This window comes from Eptatretus burgeri, chromosome 8 (genome assembly GCF_056783735.1).
Source record: "Eptatretus burgeri isolate ZD-2024b chromosome 8, Ebu_testis_v1, whole genome shotgun sequence".
Lineage (NCBI taxonomy): Eukaryota > Metazoa > Chordata > Myxini > Myxiniformes > Myxinidae > Eptatretus > Eptatretus burgeri.
This window is the reverse complement of record NC_140968.1, coordinates 19,839,945-19,857,897: the sequence shown is the minus strand read 5'-3', so window position 1 is coordinate 19,857,897 and position 17,953 is coordinate 19,839,945. Positions and strand designations below refer to the sequence as shown.

Genomic DNA, 17,953 nt, shown 5'->3' with positions numbered 1-17,953 from the left:
TTGTGAAAGTATTTCTGGGTGGAATAAATATTATTTTACCGTGGAGATGGCAAGCTAATCCTTTTGAAAGAAGGCACGATGCAGTCCCTGACAGTTGACCTGTGTGAAAAGACACATTCTGTGACATTCAGGTTACTCTCTCACATTAATAACCAGAGAGATATGACCTACAGGGCCCTACTGGACCATCCGAGAAGGTAACAAACATCAAGGATGTTAAGCGGTATCTCGGTCTCGCCACCGTTTCCAGGTACAATTTTTCCGTTGTACGTCACAATGACCCATTGTCGCCATGCCGCAAATGCATCATCATCCCACGTCAAGCCATTGAAGGATTGCTTTCAGCCATCTACATCTGATTTTAACATCACCGATGACATCAATTGAAGCAGATGTCCACCATCACCTATTGTCAACCAGTCTACAGCCCCTCCACTCCAAACAAACAATGAAGGTGCTTCGTTCGCTACCAACCACATAAAAATTCACCATCAACTCATACTGGTCATCCGTAAGACTGACTTCATACATGCTAGTGTGCATTATCAAAGATGAACGTGCGGACACCTTGGTTCAAGCTCTGACTAGGCTCTGCGTGTGTAACCGACCGATCGATGGTCCTCTGGCTAAAATCAGGGTCTACCCTGGTCCTAAATTTACTGCCATCGTAAAAAAAAGACCAACTGCCACATCTCAAAATTACCCTTGAAGTGGATGGTGCCACAAAACCAAAGAAGAACCCTGCAGCCGAGCACGCTATCAGTGAATTACAGTTTGAGCTGAAGCGTGGGGACCCATCCGGTGGCATTGCTTCACCTGCCTCCTTCGATAAGGTGCGTTCCCATGTAAATTCCAGGTTGCATCTGCATGGTTTGTCTTTCTACAAAATGCTCTTCAAGAAGGACCAATTCTCCAACACAGCCATCCCTATCAATAGCTTGGATCTCATCACCAACAATACGGAGCCCGACAATGGAACCATAAATGCAGCGAGCGCTCCAAAGCACGCACCGGAGTAGCTCTGCCTTACCGCTCTATAAGAACTGGTGACCTTTTCTACCTTGCACGTGACTACGATAACATCTGCGTAAGACCCTGATAGCTCCTCACATCGATTGACCATCCATGGTGTCAGGTGAAGAAGTTCTCCCCGTCGCAGGAACAAAACCAGTTGTTTGTGCAGATTTGCTGATATTTCTTTATCAGCCGTCTGATCCCTCTGATCCCTCTGGATCAGACAGCTGAAATTGTTGGGGCTGTATTTGTTGCCGTTTCATTTTCCTGCGTGGTATGTTCTATTCGCACCTGTTTTTGGAAATCCTTTGAAAGGTGAGTTAGGGATACTTTTTTTTCCGGTTTGTTGAGTTCATGTTTGTTTACAAGTTGAATCCGATAGTCTGTTGAGCATTTCACATACTCAGCTAGTCCAACACTCGTCGCTCTGTGCACCTGGTTGAGTTTCATCAGGACACTCCCTCCCTCTCGTCTCAGCAAGTACATTCTCGGGAACATTTTGTTTTTGTGGAATATTTTGTTGATGGTTAGGATTTTTCTTGTTTCGACATCTAACATTGATTTCTGATTGGGGCCAGTTTATTATTCCACAGCTGTATTGGAACACTGGTACTTTGAGTTGGTTTATGGCTTTGATTAGGTTTCTTCGAGAGAGGTACTTTGTTTTTTTTTTTGTTTTTTTGAGAATTTGTTTTGCATATTTGTTTGTGACGTATTTGGTGGCCCTCTTTTATTCCTCGGTGTTTGTATGATGCTTCATTTTCGAACTGCTGAATGATTGTTTCAAAGTAAATTTTTACGTTATCTGCTTATGTTGGATGACCTATTACAAATGTGCCCCTAGCACATATATTTAATACAAATTCCATTTGAATGTCTTCAGAGAACCTTTTTACTAGTTTTAGTTGTTCTATCAATTTTACGTCATCCGTGCAACGAGCTTCAGTAGATGTGTCACCTTTGCAACTTCTTTGGATGTTCATCTATTGGTTGTTCGGGTGTATCCATGTCCTTGTTTATTGATGACGTTACTCAGTGGCTCCAGAGCTAGACAAAACAAGAGGGGAGAAAGACTGTCTCCCGAGAAGATCCCACGCCATATCCTCACATCTGGTATTTTGACATTTCCTTCTGAGTGCTGTAATACCAATGTGGTATTCCAGAGCTCCATTGCTTTCTCAGTCAGTTTGATTAGTTGGGGATCGATTTTGTATATTTGAATGCATTTTATCATCCACGAATATGGGACACTGTTAAATGCTTTCTTATAGTCTTTACAGGCAGTGGACTATTGCTCCATAACAACAGATCTTACATCAATTTTGTTCTGCCTCTAAACCTTGTTGCGATAGGTGATGATGGCACATCATTTCTGTGATGATTCCTGTTAGAAGTTTTATGTTGTTGGTAGGCATGTTATTGTCTGGTATTTGTGAGGAAGTTTGGTTTCTTTAGATTTTGGGATGAGAACGGTGTTTCTTTCTACAGGCCACTCCTCATTCACTGCGTTTTCCTCTTGGATCAGTTCGTTGAATGCTGATTTACAAAAGTTAAAAAAAACTACCATGAAAAGGTGAGGTTTTATTCTGGAATTAAGAAATTTTGGATCATTAATAATTCCAAACCTATAACTGACAGTATCCACAACATTAATAACGAGGTTAAGGATAAATGTTTATCAAGTTATGATTTTTCCACATGACACACAAAATTCCACATGACAACCTTATCACCGCATTGGACGGAGCGGTAGATAAATTTGCAGGAGGTAATGAAGTAAACATGAAGCTGAGTCTTTGGGCCTCTCACTCAATCACCGCAGGTTGGTCGGTGGTCTTTCTGTCTTCTACCGACTCCTCTCCAGCTTTGCCCCCCCCTGCTCTCTCTGCGATTTGTCCCCACCACATTTCCACAGGGCGCTCAAGGTCCGCCAACAACCCCCTTCTGGTAAAACTACCAAAATCACGAATCACTGCTCATCTTCACTCTTTCATTCCTCTTTTTTCCCGCCTTTGGAATAAACTTCCTCACTCTATTCTTTCCCATTCTTCCCTCCAGGCTTTCAAAACAGCTGTTCACCACCACCTCTTATCATCCCCCATCCAAATCCTCGATCTTTTCTACCCCCGATAATCCACCCAAGCCCACTTCCTTCATTTCTCCTGCTTTCCTTCCTGAAAGTCCCCGAAATGTCCATCTTCTCTTCGCCATGTTCCCCGTCCCATCCCCATCCCTCTCCCTTCCACAGTTCACCTAATGTGTCTGTTCCCCACTGTTTTGTCCCTTCCACTCCCGCCCCTCTTGTCTCATGCCTCCTTGCTGTGAGTTGTGTGTTAGCTCTCATATGAGCCTCGACCAAGGTATACAAAAAAAAAAAAAAAAAAACATTAAAGTCTATCATAAAAGAGCAAACTGGTCGAGAAAGGAAAATCAATGTTCATGTAGTTTTTTCAAACAATAAACTTAAAGAGAGTGTTCAATTTCTCCAAAAAAACAGTTTTTTTTTTCCATTTGGTAACAGGATACTCCAGAAAGAAATACTGTTCACAAACAAACAAACAAACAAACAGAAAGGGGTGAAAACAGTAACCTCCGATCTTCGATGGTGGAGGCTAATAAAGGGTACATTAAAGTTTATAATCAAAAAAGATCACTGCAAAGGAAAATCAATGTTCATGTATTTTTTTTTAAACAATAAACTTAAAGAAAGTGTTAGATATATATATATATATATATATATATATATATATATATATATATATATATATATATATATATATATATATATATATATATAACAATAATGTTTTTGTTTTTAAAAAATTACCCAGGGGGAGAGCATACTTGGACATGTAGGTGACCCGAGGATCAGTTATTTCATTAGTCTTTGTAAAGATAGTCCTTGCTCCCTTATCATCCTCATTCAAACATGTAATCCAAAATACCTCTCGCTGCGTAATTCAAAAAACACTTCACTGCACTGGAAAATGTGTGCACAGGAATACTGTACTGTAAAGGGTGCGGACTTGTAATACCCTCCCCTACCTGGGGTGGCGCAACACAATACACATTTACATTGAGAATATGCATCACCCTACCTCCCCCCACCAAGACTACTGGCAAAGATAAAAAAACTCCCCGATACACTGAATGGGGTCATGCTGATCGTAGCAAGTCTGGATGTAATCGGCCCCCAACTGGAGGAGGAGGAGGAGTAACACAACAAACAAACACACAACGGTCCATGAATTAATAGTTTTGTCAAAAAATCGTGCTGAGAGACTATATTGATCTCACTTTTTCTTAAAATATGATTCTTAATTGTGAGATTAATTGTGTTTGAATGTTATTTGTGGTTTTTCTTATCATGGTAAAATGAGGCTAAGAGTGGATCCATGTTAGAGGAAATTGAGATATCTGGAGTGTTTTCATCCGTCGATGGGATGGTGAAACCACAAAGACATACATTAGATAGTTGGGGAAAGGCATACGCAGACAGAGGTACTCGAGGGGAATAGGAGGGCTTCTTGTGGCCACAAAGAGAGCAACATCACCACTGGGATGGGTGAGATGTCTCTCAAAACAAAACGCCATGTTGATGTCCCTGTGCCTGCCCCACTGTTCTCCTTCACTTGCATCGATTGCATAGATAAATTAATAGATCCAATTTATGTGCAGGTGGTGGTGTAGCACATGCATGATGGGCAAAATGGCCTCCTCTTGCATGAAAGTTCCATGTACTGTAATTTACAAACCTAAACCACTGAGCCCTCCCCCCTTTCCATGCACATGACACTATATCTTACCTTCCATATCAGTAATGCGTTTTATCAAACAGGAAACCTCTTCGGAGATACGTTCCTCCATGGTGAATTTTCCCATGCCGTAGTCCCTCAGTGTCGTCAGTGAAAAGCGCCGCAGAATCCTCTGATGGTCCCCGGTATTAAAGATAACTCCTGTATGAATGGCATGACAACAATTGTACTGAGAGTTTGCTGAATACGCACACAGAACAATGATTGTATTCCAAAACACACTGATTAACTGAGATGTTCCATGAGGATGGTTGAGGAGTGACACAGACTTTTTATTGCATAAATGATAAACAATTGTTTGTTTGTATGCAGCACTAGGCTGCGGGGTAGCATCATTGGCTGAGTTCATGGCCCTGCCACTGATGATGATGATGATGTCCTCCGCTGGTTAGGGCAGGAATTTGGAAATTTGCTTAACGTCCAGTTGTTAACGGGTTATTAAGCAGTGGTGCATTGGAAGCTTCACCCTGATTTTCTTTCAAATGTCCTTTGTTATCTCCACAATCGAAGGTGGATGGAGGTAATGTTTTCACCCCCAATCTGTCTGTTTGTCTGTGAGCAGGATATCTCAAAAAGTTGTTGATGGATTGGGACAAAAATTGGTGGACAGGTTGGATGTTTGACAAGGACAAATCAATTCGATTTTGGTGAAGATCCTGATCCAGATCTGGATACAACATTTTTTATATTTTAAAATGATTCTCCATCATTAAGCGATGGGGCCAATATGTTATATAATATGATATTTCAAAAAGTAGTGGACGAGTGATGACAAAACTGGGTGGATGAGTTGGTTAGGTGACAAGGACAAGCCAATTCGATTTTCGTGAAGATCCAGATCTACATCTGGCCTCTCAGTAGGATACAGGATGTTAACTGTATCCTACTGCCTGGCAGAGGTATGCAATCCACCAAGTGCCAGAAGAGTTCTTGTTAGTGTTAATTATAATTAATTATTAGGTCAGTAATCATCTCTCTCCTATTGCCCTGTTTTTTTTCAACACGACACAAGCTCTGTGTCAAACTTTTCATCCCACACTTGTGTCACACTCCTTCACCCTGGTCAAACTATACCCAGATCACTGTTACCTCTTCTGAGACTAACAATGTATCACAAAACTGTTGTCTTCAACTCTTCGTGTCGCGTGCTAAGCCATTACTCTCCTCATCCAAAACACAATGACGAAGAGACTCAAATATTCAATAACAGTTTCATTCAATAAATATATTCAGTTCAGCCATTGGAACCTTGATATAATTTTTACTGAAATGTGTAAAAAAATGTCCATTTACCACCAGCGATATCAGTATCTTGTAACAAGGCCACAACAGGACGAGCTGCGAACTCATCTGCATGACCTACCAGAGCTTCATGGATCACATCATATCCGACAAGAACCACTGCAGTCGTACCTCCCATTTGTATGCTGTACACAGGGCCATATTTACCTGCAAACTGAGAAGCAACATACTGTGGATGAAATGCAATCCCATAGAGGAACAGCACGACACCCGTTTCTCCATAAGAGAGAGACCGGGTCGTGGTGATCTGGTATCTCAAAATAGTTGCAATGACAAACCCAAAATAATAATATGTAGTAGTCTCGACCATCCAGAAGTATTTACTGCGATTCAATCATAAGGATTAGCCAAGTGATGATACTGAAGATGAGATGATAGGTACCACACTTTTTACCGCCGAATCAGTTTATTGGCAAGGGTTATCCATTGCCTTCACAGACCAATTAGTATTCCTAAAACCACTATCAATGATTTCAATCAACTGTTTCACAATCAAGTAAACTAGTTACTCCAGACGTAACTTTACAGTCAGTTTGGTTAAGTGGAACAAAAAGCTTCAACATCAACTTGTTCTCTCTCTCTCTCTCTCTCTCTCTCTCTCTCTCTCTCTCTCTCTCTCTCTCTCTCTCTCTCTCTCTCTCTCTCTCTCTCTCTCTATCTCTATCTCTATCTCTATCTCTATCTCTATCTCTATCTCTATCTCTCTCTCTCTCTCTCGTCGTTATTACTGTTTGTACTTCAACTCCTTTCAATAGCATTTATCACTTTCAAGCTTTTTTTTACCAATTCAATTCCAAAATAATATTTTTTTCACCAAATAATATGAAATTACATAAGATCTAACAGATGAAGATCACTCAATAACTTTGCAGATTTAAAACATGGCCAATTTTTTTTTTTTCATATCCAGCTTGAAATAAATTATTCAATTCCAAAAATGTCACATCATTGTTTCATTATATTTAGGGTAGACTCTCCGACACCCACAAAATATCCTTTTCAATCTGCAGTACCTCTTGTAATGTGTTGTAAGGTGCGGACAAGTCAATGTCCAGCAAGTTCCCTACAATGGGCCATCCTCGGGGTCCAGGAGGAAAGATGCCATGTTTCGATTTCTTGGTCAATAAACTTAGGAGGACGATCACCAAGATTGGCCCAGCAATGAGCAGCGCAGTTCCCACAGGCACAGAGCCATATCCAGGTAAAAATTCAGCCATCACATCAAATCGAATTTTCAAAACCTGCAAAAAGAATCATTATACTTTAAAAATATTTTTGCTGTCTTTGGTGTCAAGGTTCAACATTCACAAACACTGGTTGCACCTGGGTAGTGGGTAGGCAAAGGGGAAGTACTTTACTAACAGCATGTCTAACTTTTAATGTCTGCTCTTTTTGTCTTGCCTTGAGGTGTAGTTATTGTTGCTTCAAGAAGGTTAGGCAAAGTGCAAACCGAAGAGTAAACCACACTACACTTTCATATAAAGGAATTTACATGACTACTTGCCAAGCGTTGAAATGAAAGACCCTTTACATCATCACATTTGAATGACAAAGTGTAACTGAACACACCTTGGAAAACAAAACAGCATTTTACAAAGGAGATCAGAGATTTTCATAAACATTCAGTTGCCAAACAGTCATTGAACCAATTCACACCCAGCGAGGTTCAACGACTATTAGTTACCGAGGAAAAGGGAATTCCATTCACTGCAGGCGGCCTGGAAAATAAATTAAACCAAAAAAGAAAATGGAAAACCAAAAAAAAAAAAAAAGGAAATTTCCTTTGAAATGAATCAAATAATGAACTAAATGGTATGAATAGAATACTTACCCTGCACAGTCTTGAGAAGGACTTGGAGAGAGCAGTATTGCCGAGAGGAGGTCGAGGGGCATTTGGGGTAACTACCTTGGGGCCTTGACCGAATAGGGTCTCGTAATTATTCCTTCAAATTTTCATATCATGATTGTTTGTGATGATAAAAGACCAGGGTTGTGGGGGGGGGCAGCATTATTTTGTGTCTCCCTCCATGCCACTCCTGGTGATTCTCCAGCATGCCATTGCCATGGACAGTGACACCCTCCCTCGTAACATAAACTACTGTGGGAGCAAGTTGCATGATCCTAATCTTAGTAATAAGCAAGTAAGCTGGTACTCATTTTGCCAACTTCAGAAGGATGCAGGCTGAGCAACCCACCTGGTGTTATGTAACGGTTTTATAAAGAGGCTCAAACTCAAGACCCGAAGATTTTAAAGGGGAAACCAAACGCTCAGACCACTTTGATGCTAATCTATCCATTGATATCCTACAAAATAGATATGATGTCTTTTTCTGATTTCAGAATTATAAAGTAGGTAGATTTGTGCTTAAAAGTCTAAATCTTCTTCTTATTATTATTATTATTCAGATTAGTCATGATGTTGCATCAGCAAGTGGACCGTCATATCCCTACTGTTTCTGGGTTACATAGCGGAACAATTTAACTCAAACGGCGGATAATTTTTGATTTTCCACAAATACGCCGAGTCGCTGCAGCCTTGGTGCTTGTAGTCATACAAACCGAGATGGTTTCATGCGACACCAATGGCCGAAACATCCTACGTTTGCCAGAAATTGGACGAGGTTTGTCTGAAATAACTGAGCATGGATTGGACTTAAAAAATGTTCGCTTTTGTGCTTGCAACATTTTACAGAGCACTGTGGTGAAACAACAGAGGTGGCTAGCTTGTGGTTATCCACCACAATTGTGAGAAGATGACATACCCATGATTAAGCGGTAGAAACAGCCATCGTTTGAAACTGTTACACCATGTCTACCCAGCTACCAGCATATGTACACAGGCGATTTGAGCAGTGAATCAAACACTTGTTGCCATTGCCCGGAAGTTACCACAAGAACACCTGAAACTAATTATCTATTATCAACACAAATGTCTACAAGTCAAATGAACTACTGTCTATTTATAGTGGAGAAAAGTATGTATGTATCATCATCTACTCCTGCGAGGGGATTTCACCGAGGACGCTAAACTTTCAGTGTTCCATCCTTCTCCCCCGACAATCACACATCAACTATCACCCCCACAATACCCAGCACCATCCCACTACCCCCCCTCCCTCTACCATCCCCCCACAATCATCACCCCAACAATAGCTGCCACCATCCCTCCCCTATACAATCCCTCATCCAATGCGGAGGGACATCGACACCTCAAGGACATGACGGTGGGACACGGCATGGACACAAATGGCATCCAAGGAACGTATGAAATGGGACGATCCCATAACATACAAGACAACTGGTCAGCCTGCAATGGTGGGACAAAGTATTCGTCACCAATTTGTCCATCGCCGTCACGACTAGATCACAACAGTGAAGTTTCACGTCGATTAATTTCGCAGTTCCAGAGAAAACATTATTTAATATTTTTCTTCACTCTACTATGGCTGCCAAACCATGTTACCTATTAATTATTCCTTCACAAACTTGTACACCCATGGCATGAGGAACATTTGTGTGTCGTTTCCCCTCAATTTGTCCAGCCATTCTGGAGATTAAAAAAAAAAAATAGATTTTAGGGTAAATCCAATATGGCTGCCAAACCATGTGACCTATGATGTCATATGTGTGAACCATTTGCTCCTCATGTATCGGCAGTCATACATGTAAAGCTGCAACTCGATCTGTTTCGCCACTTCAGAGAAGAAGATTTTTGAAGGTTTTATTAAAAAAAACAATATGGCTGCTGAATCATGTGGCCGATGATGTCATAAATGTGTTTTTTCTGTGGACCATTTTATCCCTAGATGATGCTCAAAAATTTTCATACTGATCAGATGTACCATTCTACATATGCAATTATGACATCATAACGAAGGCACCTCTGGTGAAAATTTTGTCACAATCTGACAAGTGGTTATGGAAAAAAAACCACAAAAGTTCTGTGCGGACAAACAAATAGGCAGACAGACAAACGGACCCAAAACGCAATACCCTCTCCTTCGACGAGGGAATTTATAATGGATTTTAAAGGGTTATTTGAGGTGGTTCTGAAGGGTTATTATGAATGGTTCTAAAGGGTAATTCTAAATAATTCTCAAGGACAATTCTAAATGGTTCTGAAGGGTAATTTCTAAAGGGTTCTATATTCTAAATGGTTCCAAAGAGTAATTCGGAATGGTTCTATAGGTTGATTCTAAATGGTAATTCTAAATGAATCTAAAGGGCAATTTTTAAGCGGTTCTAAATTTTAAATGGTTCCAAAGAGCAAATTCTAAAGAGTTCCATCCAGTAATTTTTAAAGGGTTCTGAATTCTAAAAGGTTCTAAAGGGTAGTTTCTAAAAGGTTCTAAATTTTAAATGGTTCCAAATGGCACATTCTAAAGGGTAAATTCTAAATAGTTCTAACTGGATTAAAAATGGTTCCAAAGAGTCAATTCTAGATGGTTCAGGGTTCTAAAGGGTAAATTCAAAATGGTTTTAAAGGTTAAATTCCAAATGGTTTTAAAGGTAAATTCTACATGGTCTTAATGGTAATTATAAATGGTTCTAAAGGGTAATTATAAATGGTTATAAAGGGAAATTATAAAGGATTCTAAAGGGGGATTATAAAGGGTTCTAAAGGGTATTTATGATGGGTTCTAAAGGGTAATTATAAAGAGTTATAAAGGTTTATAAAGGGTAATTATAAAGGATTATAAAGGGTTCTTAAGGGTAATTATAACAGGTTTAAAGGGGGGTAAATTCTGAAGACTTCTAAAGATTAAATTACAAAGGTTTTAAAATGGTAATTCTCAATGGTTCTAAAGGATAATTACAAATATAATATAGATTAAAGGGGAATTCTAAATGTTTCTAAAGATTCCAGATGGTTTTAAAGGGTAATTCTAAAGAGTGATTCAAAAAGAGTAATTCTAAAGGGTTCTAAAAGGTAATTCTAAAGTGTTCCAAAGGGTGATTATAAAGGGTTCTAAAGGGTAATTATAAAGGGTTCTAAAGGGTAATTTTAGAGGGTTCGAAAGGAAATTATGAATGATTCTAAAGGGTAAAATCTCAAGGATTCTAAAGAGTACATTGTGAAGGGTTCTAAAGGGTAATGATAATGGCTTCTAAAGCATAATTCCAAATGGTTCTAAAGGGTAATTCTAAGGGTTCTAAAGGGTGATTCTGAAGTGTTCTAAAGGGTGATTCTAAATGGTTTTAAAGGGTAATTTAAATAGGTTTCTAAAGGGTAATAATAAAGGGTAAATTATTGGGGTTCTAAAGGGTAGTTCTAAAGGATTCTAAAGCATAATTCTAAAGTGTTCCAAAGGGTAATTATAAGGTGTTTTAAAGGGTAATTCTAAATGTGTCTAAAAGGGTAATTATAAATGGTTCTCAAGGATATAAATAAATGGAATGAGTTTGCTGCCAAAGCCCAAGGGTGAATAAAGAACATTCACACAGTTTGCAGATAAAGTGTTGACCACTGCCTTAGTTGAATATGATGATAGGAACAGAATAGATGTTGTGTTTGATGTCCACAAACTTCATAATTAATGTTGTAAGAAGCAGAAGAGGATCAGAAGAGAGCATCAAGTTCAAATTCCTGGAAGTCAAACAATTCATCAGTGGCACAAATTTATTGGAAGTGCAGAAAACAAAACTAGCCTGGTGAGATACCTTGCGGAGGAATGGTGTTTACCGTATTCACAGCCAGTGTGACCACTCCTCATTTTCATAAATGCCAAGGTGAGCCAATGAAAAAAGCCAAGAATTCACAAGGTTTCGGAAAAGCGATGATAATAGAAAACCTACACGCCAATCAAACCTATAGAAAACCAAGATGCCAAGGTGATCAACGAATAGCCAAGATCTTGTGAAAAAAAGCCAAGGAGTGGTCTCACTGTTCACAGCGAAGGTGTTTTTACCCTGTTCACAGCGAAGGTGTTTACCCTGTTCACAGCGAAGGTATTTACTCTGTTCACAGCGAAGGCTGGCTGACAAAGAAATGTTTGTCAGTTGTGATACTCGATGCTATCGCATAACTCGAGAGTCATCTGATCTTATCGACGCACTACCCACAATGAAGGGGACGCAAGAATGATCATGAATGCAAAACATGCTGCAAAACAAGGCTGTGCAGGTGTTATTATAGATGCTGAAGATACTGACATTGTTGTCCTCACTCTAGGGTTTTGAGGTGCTAAAACATGCTCTTTGCATCAGAGAAAAGGTACCCAAAGATGACGTTATTTAATTGTCAAATACAAAGTGACATTCCAACTAGGTTCAGATGTTGTCACAGCACTGACAGGAATTCATCTATTCACAGGTTGTGACACAGTTAGTGCATTTGCTGGAAAGGGCAAAGTCAAAACCACTTAAATTACTGCAGAGAAGCCCAGAGTTCAGTTCATGTTTTGGCAGTCCAAGGAAATCATAGGAGCTCTCACCAGAGCTATTCAAACATATTGAAACCTTTACATGCAAACTTTACTTGCCATCATCTGACTGTGACGATTTCGATGAATGTCGCTATTTGATGTTTTGCACACAAACAGGTGAAGTTGATTCGTCACAGCTGCTACCTTGCTGTGATACACTGTATCAGCACACCCTTCGAGCAAATTACCAGGCAGCAATATGGAGGCAATGTATGGAACAGAATATGAATATTCCTCATCCAGTTGAATTTAGATGGCATATGATATATGACTGCATCTTGGGCATTACATAGATGACAGCATTGCCAGCCCCTGAGACTGTTTTGACCTTCTGAAATGTACATGTTGTCTTGTCATCTTCCTCATTGCTCATGTAAAGCAAATGGGCTGAAGTGTACATTGACGTAAAGGCTGCAAGACTGTAGCAACAAGCAAGAAGAGATCACCGATGGACTTGATTTTGATGACGACGAAGAAGAATGGTATGAGACTGGGGTATCACTAAAGTGAATAACTTGAGTGGAATCATAAGAATCCGTACATCAAATGTCATTCGCCCACAAAATGGATGACCGCAACCACTGAATTGTTTCTGCAAAAAGCTGTATATGATGCATAGTTCATAGCTTTATGAATGTATAACTTCAAAAAACTTTGTTTTCTAGACAATTTCAGTACTTCCTCTTGTGTACCATGGTGGCCAGTGGCAAAAATAAATATATTGAATCGTGTCTTTCAGTGGTCTGATGAACCTCGACCAGGGGTCGGCAACCCAAACAACAAGAGGAGCAATTGTTTCAAACTTAGACAAAACGCAATATTTTAAGAGCTGCATTGCATGTAATCCCAATTTCCAAATCCAGTTTCACTGCTCACCTCCACTCATTTGTTCCTCTTTTCTCTCACCCGTGGAACCAACTTCCACAGTCTGTTCTGTCCCATTCTTCCATTCAAGTCTTCAAGGAAGCTGTTCACTACCATCTTAGATCATCCCCAATTCAAAATAACTAGTACGGGCCCATAGAGGCAGGCCCGTAGGTGCGTAAATGACGACTGGATTGAGGAATTTTTTCACCCCTCCTGTCACCCCCCCTCTCAGCCCCCCCAACCTCTCGCCCCCTCCTCTCTCCCCCTCTCTCGTTGCAGTACCCTCTCTCGTGGGTGAGGCATGCCAGTATGTGCAGCTTCGTTCCTTCGCTCTCGTAAACGACGACTGGATTGGGGCATTTTTTCAATTAGATCGGACCAACCGTATCATAAATGGCCATAACTTGGGAAACACCTGGGAAAAATACTCAGGTCCCCAGCGTCAATCGTGACGTCATATCAAACGAAGAAGAATTGTGACGCCCCCTCTCTCCCCCCTAGTCTTGCCCCTCCTCTCTCCCCCCTCCTCTCTCGCTCCTCTCTCTCGCCCCTCTCTCGTCCCCACTCTCACCCCCCTCTCTCACCCCCTCCTCTCTCCCCTCTCTTGAATTGTGACACCCCCTCTCTCCCCCTCTCTCGCCCTCCTCTCCCCCCTCTTTCCCCCCTCCTCTCTCACCCCTCTCTCTGTAAATGTATTCACAAAAAAATAATTAAACAAACATTAATTGTGACGTCATTCGTGATGTCATAGCACCGTGTCCTGCCATTGGTCGACAGATAAATGGCCGTAACTTGGGATACGCTCGTCCGATTAATATCAAACCTTGAAAAGGTACATCCGCGAGGCCCGGGAAATATTCCTGGCAAGTTTCAATCAGATCGGACTGTCAATCGCGCAAAAAAATTTAAATAAATAAAGAAATAAACAAACAAACATTAATTGTGACGTCATAGCACCATGTCCTGTCATTGGTCGACAGATAAATGGCCGTAACTTGGGAACTGCTCGTCCGATTGATATCAAACCTTGAAAGGGCACATCCGCTGGTCCCTGGCAATATTCCTGGCAAGTTTCAATCCGATCGGACTGGCGGTCGTCGAGAAACTGCGGTCGCATACAAACATACAGACATTCAGACACACACGTACACACACACACACACACACACACACACACACACACACACACACACACACACACACACACACACACACACACACACACACACACACATTGCTAGAATTATAGATAGATGATCTTTTCTACACTTGTTAACCCCATCCAAATATCCCCTCCTTTCAAATTTCCAGTTTTCTCGCCTTGGCGTTTCCTTCTGCATCCATCTGGGCCACCCCATGCATCCTCTTCTGCATGTTGTGACCATTGTTTGTCCAAGTTTCCCTCCACTGTATCTTGGCCTTCAACTTTACTGTTGATGTTTCCCCCTCTTTCCACTGCTCCTTTTTGGGTCCTGTTTTTCATCTTGTGTTTGCCTGTTTCATCCTGATCCGTTAATTTTACAAGCTCTTTCTCGTCTCGTCTCGTCTCGTCTCGTCTCGTCTCGTCTCGTCTCGTCTCGTCTCGTCTCTCTCTCTCTCTCTCTCTCTCTCTCTCTCTCTCTCTCTCTCTCTCTCTTTATATATATATATATATATATATATATATATATATATATATATATATATATATATATATATATATATATATATATATATATATAATTCTTACTCCATAGTAATCAAACTTCTGGAGGAGCTGTTAGGAGGAGGAGGATGCGTCCGGATGGGAGTTTGTCTCCGGTTGCATCCGGGCGGTGTTTGTCTCTGGACGCGTCTGGGCGGTGTTTGTCTCTGGATGCGTCCGGACGGTGTTTGCCTCCGGATTGCATCCGGGTGGTGATTGTCTCCAGACGTGTCTGGGCAGTGTTTGTCTCCAGACGTGTCCGGGCGGTGTTTGTTTCTGGAAGCGTCCGGGAGGTGTTTGTCTTCGGATGTGTCCGGGTGGAGTATGTCTCCAGACACGTCAGGGCGGTGTTTGTCTCCAGATGCATCAGGCGGTGTCTGTCTCCAGACGATTCTGGGCGGTGTTTTCCTCCGGACGCGTCCAGGCGGTATTTGCCTCTAGACGGGAGTTTGTCTCTGGAGGTATCCAGGCGGCGTTTATGTCTGGATGGCTGTTTGTGTATGGGCGGTGTTTATGTCTGGATGGGAGTTTGTCTCCGAACGTGTCCGGGCGGTGTTTGTGGCTGGATGGGAGTTTATCTACAGACTTGTCCAGGCGGTGTTTATGCCTGGATGGGAGTTTGTCTCCGAACGTGTCCAGGCGGTATTTGTGGCTGGATGGGAGTTTATCTCCTGACTTGTCCGGGCGGTGTTTATGTCCTGACAGGAGTTTGTCTCTGGACGTGTCTGTGCGGTGTTTATATCTGGATGCGAGTATATTTCTGGTCACATCCAGGCGGTGTTTGTCTCCGGACAGCTTGGCTCCGGATGAGTCCGGGCAGTGTTTGTGTCCGAACGTATCTGGGCGGTGTTTATGTCTGGATGGTAGTTTGTCTCCGGACGGTGTTTGACTCTGGACGCGTCTGGACATTGTTCATCTACAGATGCGTCCGGATAGGAGTTTGTCTCCGGTTGCATCTGGGTGGTGTTTGTCTCTGGACGCGTCTGGGTGGTGTTTGTCTTCGGATGGATCTGGGCAATGTTTGTCTCCAGATGCGTCCAAACAGTATTTGTCTCCGGACGCGTCTGGGCGGTGTTTGTCTCCGGACGCGTCTGGGCCGTGTTTGTCTCCGGATGCATCTGGGTGGTGTTTGGCTCTGGGTGGCATTTATAGTATGACCACTAGAATATGGATTTTATTTGATGCAGAATATTTTTGATGAGACAGTATGAATCGTAATTGACGCTCCACCACACGACTGCCTTCCCTTCCACTCACCTCTTGCAGCCTTCCCTTCCTCCCCCATTATTCTCACTCTGCCCCCCCCCTCCTCAATCTCCCTACCTCCTCTGTCTCCCTCCCATCTCTCTCTTTCCCACTATCTCCTCGCTCTTTCCTCCTCCCTCCTCTCTCTTTCCCCCTCTATCTCCTTATTCTTCCCCTACCCTTATCTATCTCCCCCCTCTCCCCCCCCCGCCCCCAAATCTCAGTACTCCCATCAGTGAAGCGATGGGGGGAATTTGCTAGCACAGAATAAAATGGTTTACTGAGAATTATACATTCGGGTTGATTGTCCATTGAACTCACTAAGCTGGAATGAGGACTGCATGGTTAATGGTTCATCATCATAATTATGATGATGATCGATCGATTATAATCGATATATGGGATAAAATGTCGTGTCCTGTGGTTCCCAGTCACTTTCTCTTTCATGAATAGTTTGTGATGCACATGTGTGAGGGGAACAGAGTACAAAACCTTTCCTCCAAAACAAACAGACAAGTTGGCCCAAATTCAATAAAGTACCCTCTCCCCTGTGTAAGGAAAGCACTTTCAAAAATTGCACAATACAGTATTGTCTGCTTCAACAATATTTTGTGGGAGACTCTTCCAATCCTCGACGAGTCTGTTAGGAAAAAACAAAACTTCTTTCTTACATCCAAGTGACTTCTTCCCTGAAACAGTTTAAGTGAGTGTCCTTATTATCTTGCCAAAACGAAGTTTTTGCAAGATATATTAGTCAGCTTGTATGGTTTTTGTTTTGTTTTTGTCTGTAATCACGTATCGATCACTCTGCAGAGCACAGTTGTCATTGGAAATTTTTGTAACTTCGCATATCAGAGTCATATTGAGGTCCCTTTCAGCGGATAAAAATTTCAAGGTCAAGGTCAAAGGTCAAAGTCACTTTGTCGCAAATCAGGGGAGTCGACGAAACCCTTATTTTTTGAGTAATTTTGATCGGATCATCTTCAAACTTCATGGAAATATAGTTCATGGTCTGGCGCTCAGCTGATTAGTTTTTGGTAGCGATCGGCCTTGACTTTCATGGTTAGCGCTGGAGGTCGAAAGTTTTTGACCCCAAGGTCAAATTTTGAAATGTTAGATACCATATCGAGTAATACCTCATATGAAAGCGCTTGATAAGTGCTTTCCAGATCTGTCAAAAGTTTGACGCTATGACGTCATTTGATTACGTAATGAGGAAAAAAAAACGGATTTTTCATGAAAATTTTATTTCCTCAGGTCTCATCAAAATCTCTTGATATTTCATGTACAACGGTCCTGGAGAGATACCATTAACCGCACGAAAATATAAAGGTCAAGGTCAAAGGTCAAGATCACTTTGAAGTCAATTATGTAGTTCGATGAAACCCTTCTTTTTGAGTAATTTTCACCGAATCATCTCCAAACTTTGTGGGAATGTGGTAAATGGCTTAGCGCTCAGTTTATTAGTGTTTGTTTGTGATCGACCTTGACCTTCAGGGTTAGCGCCTGAGGTCGAACATATTTGACCCCAAAGTCAAATTTTCAAGTTTTAGGAACCATATCCTGTAGTACCTCAAATTGAAGTCCTCGATGAGTGTTTT

At 41.4% G+C, this 17,953-nt stretch overlaps 1 protein-coding gene across 1 annotated transcript in view; it reads right to left on the bottom strand.

Annotated features, from left to right (window-relative positions):
- LOC147021254 (cytochrome P450 2C23-like) overlaps positions 1-17,953 on the bottom strand; it is a 54,140-nt gene that overhangs the window by 34,905 nt on the left and 1,282 nt on the right. The window contains exons 2-4 of the mRNA XM_085891049.1: positions 7,145-7,372; positions 6,123-6,285; positions 4,821-4,970 (exon numbers count right to left, since the gene is read on the bottom strand). Of these exons, the coding sequence (XP_085747175.1) occupies positions 4,821-4,970; positions 6,123-6,285; positions 7,145-7,348 (517 nt within the window). The 5' untranslated portion in view covers positions 7,349-7,372. The remainder of the gene's footprint in view (positions 1-4,820; positions 4,971-6,122; positions 6,286-7,144; positions 7,373-17,953) is intronic.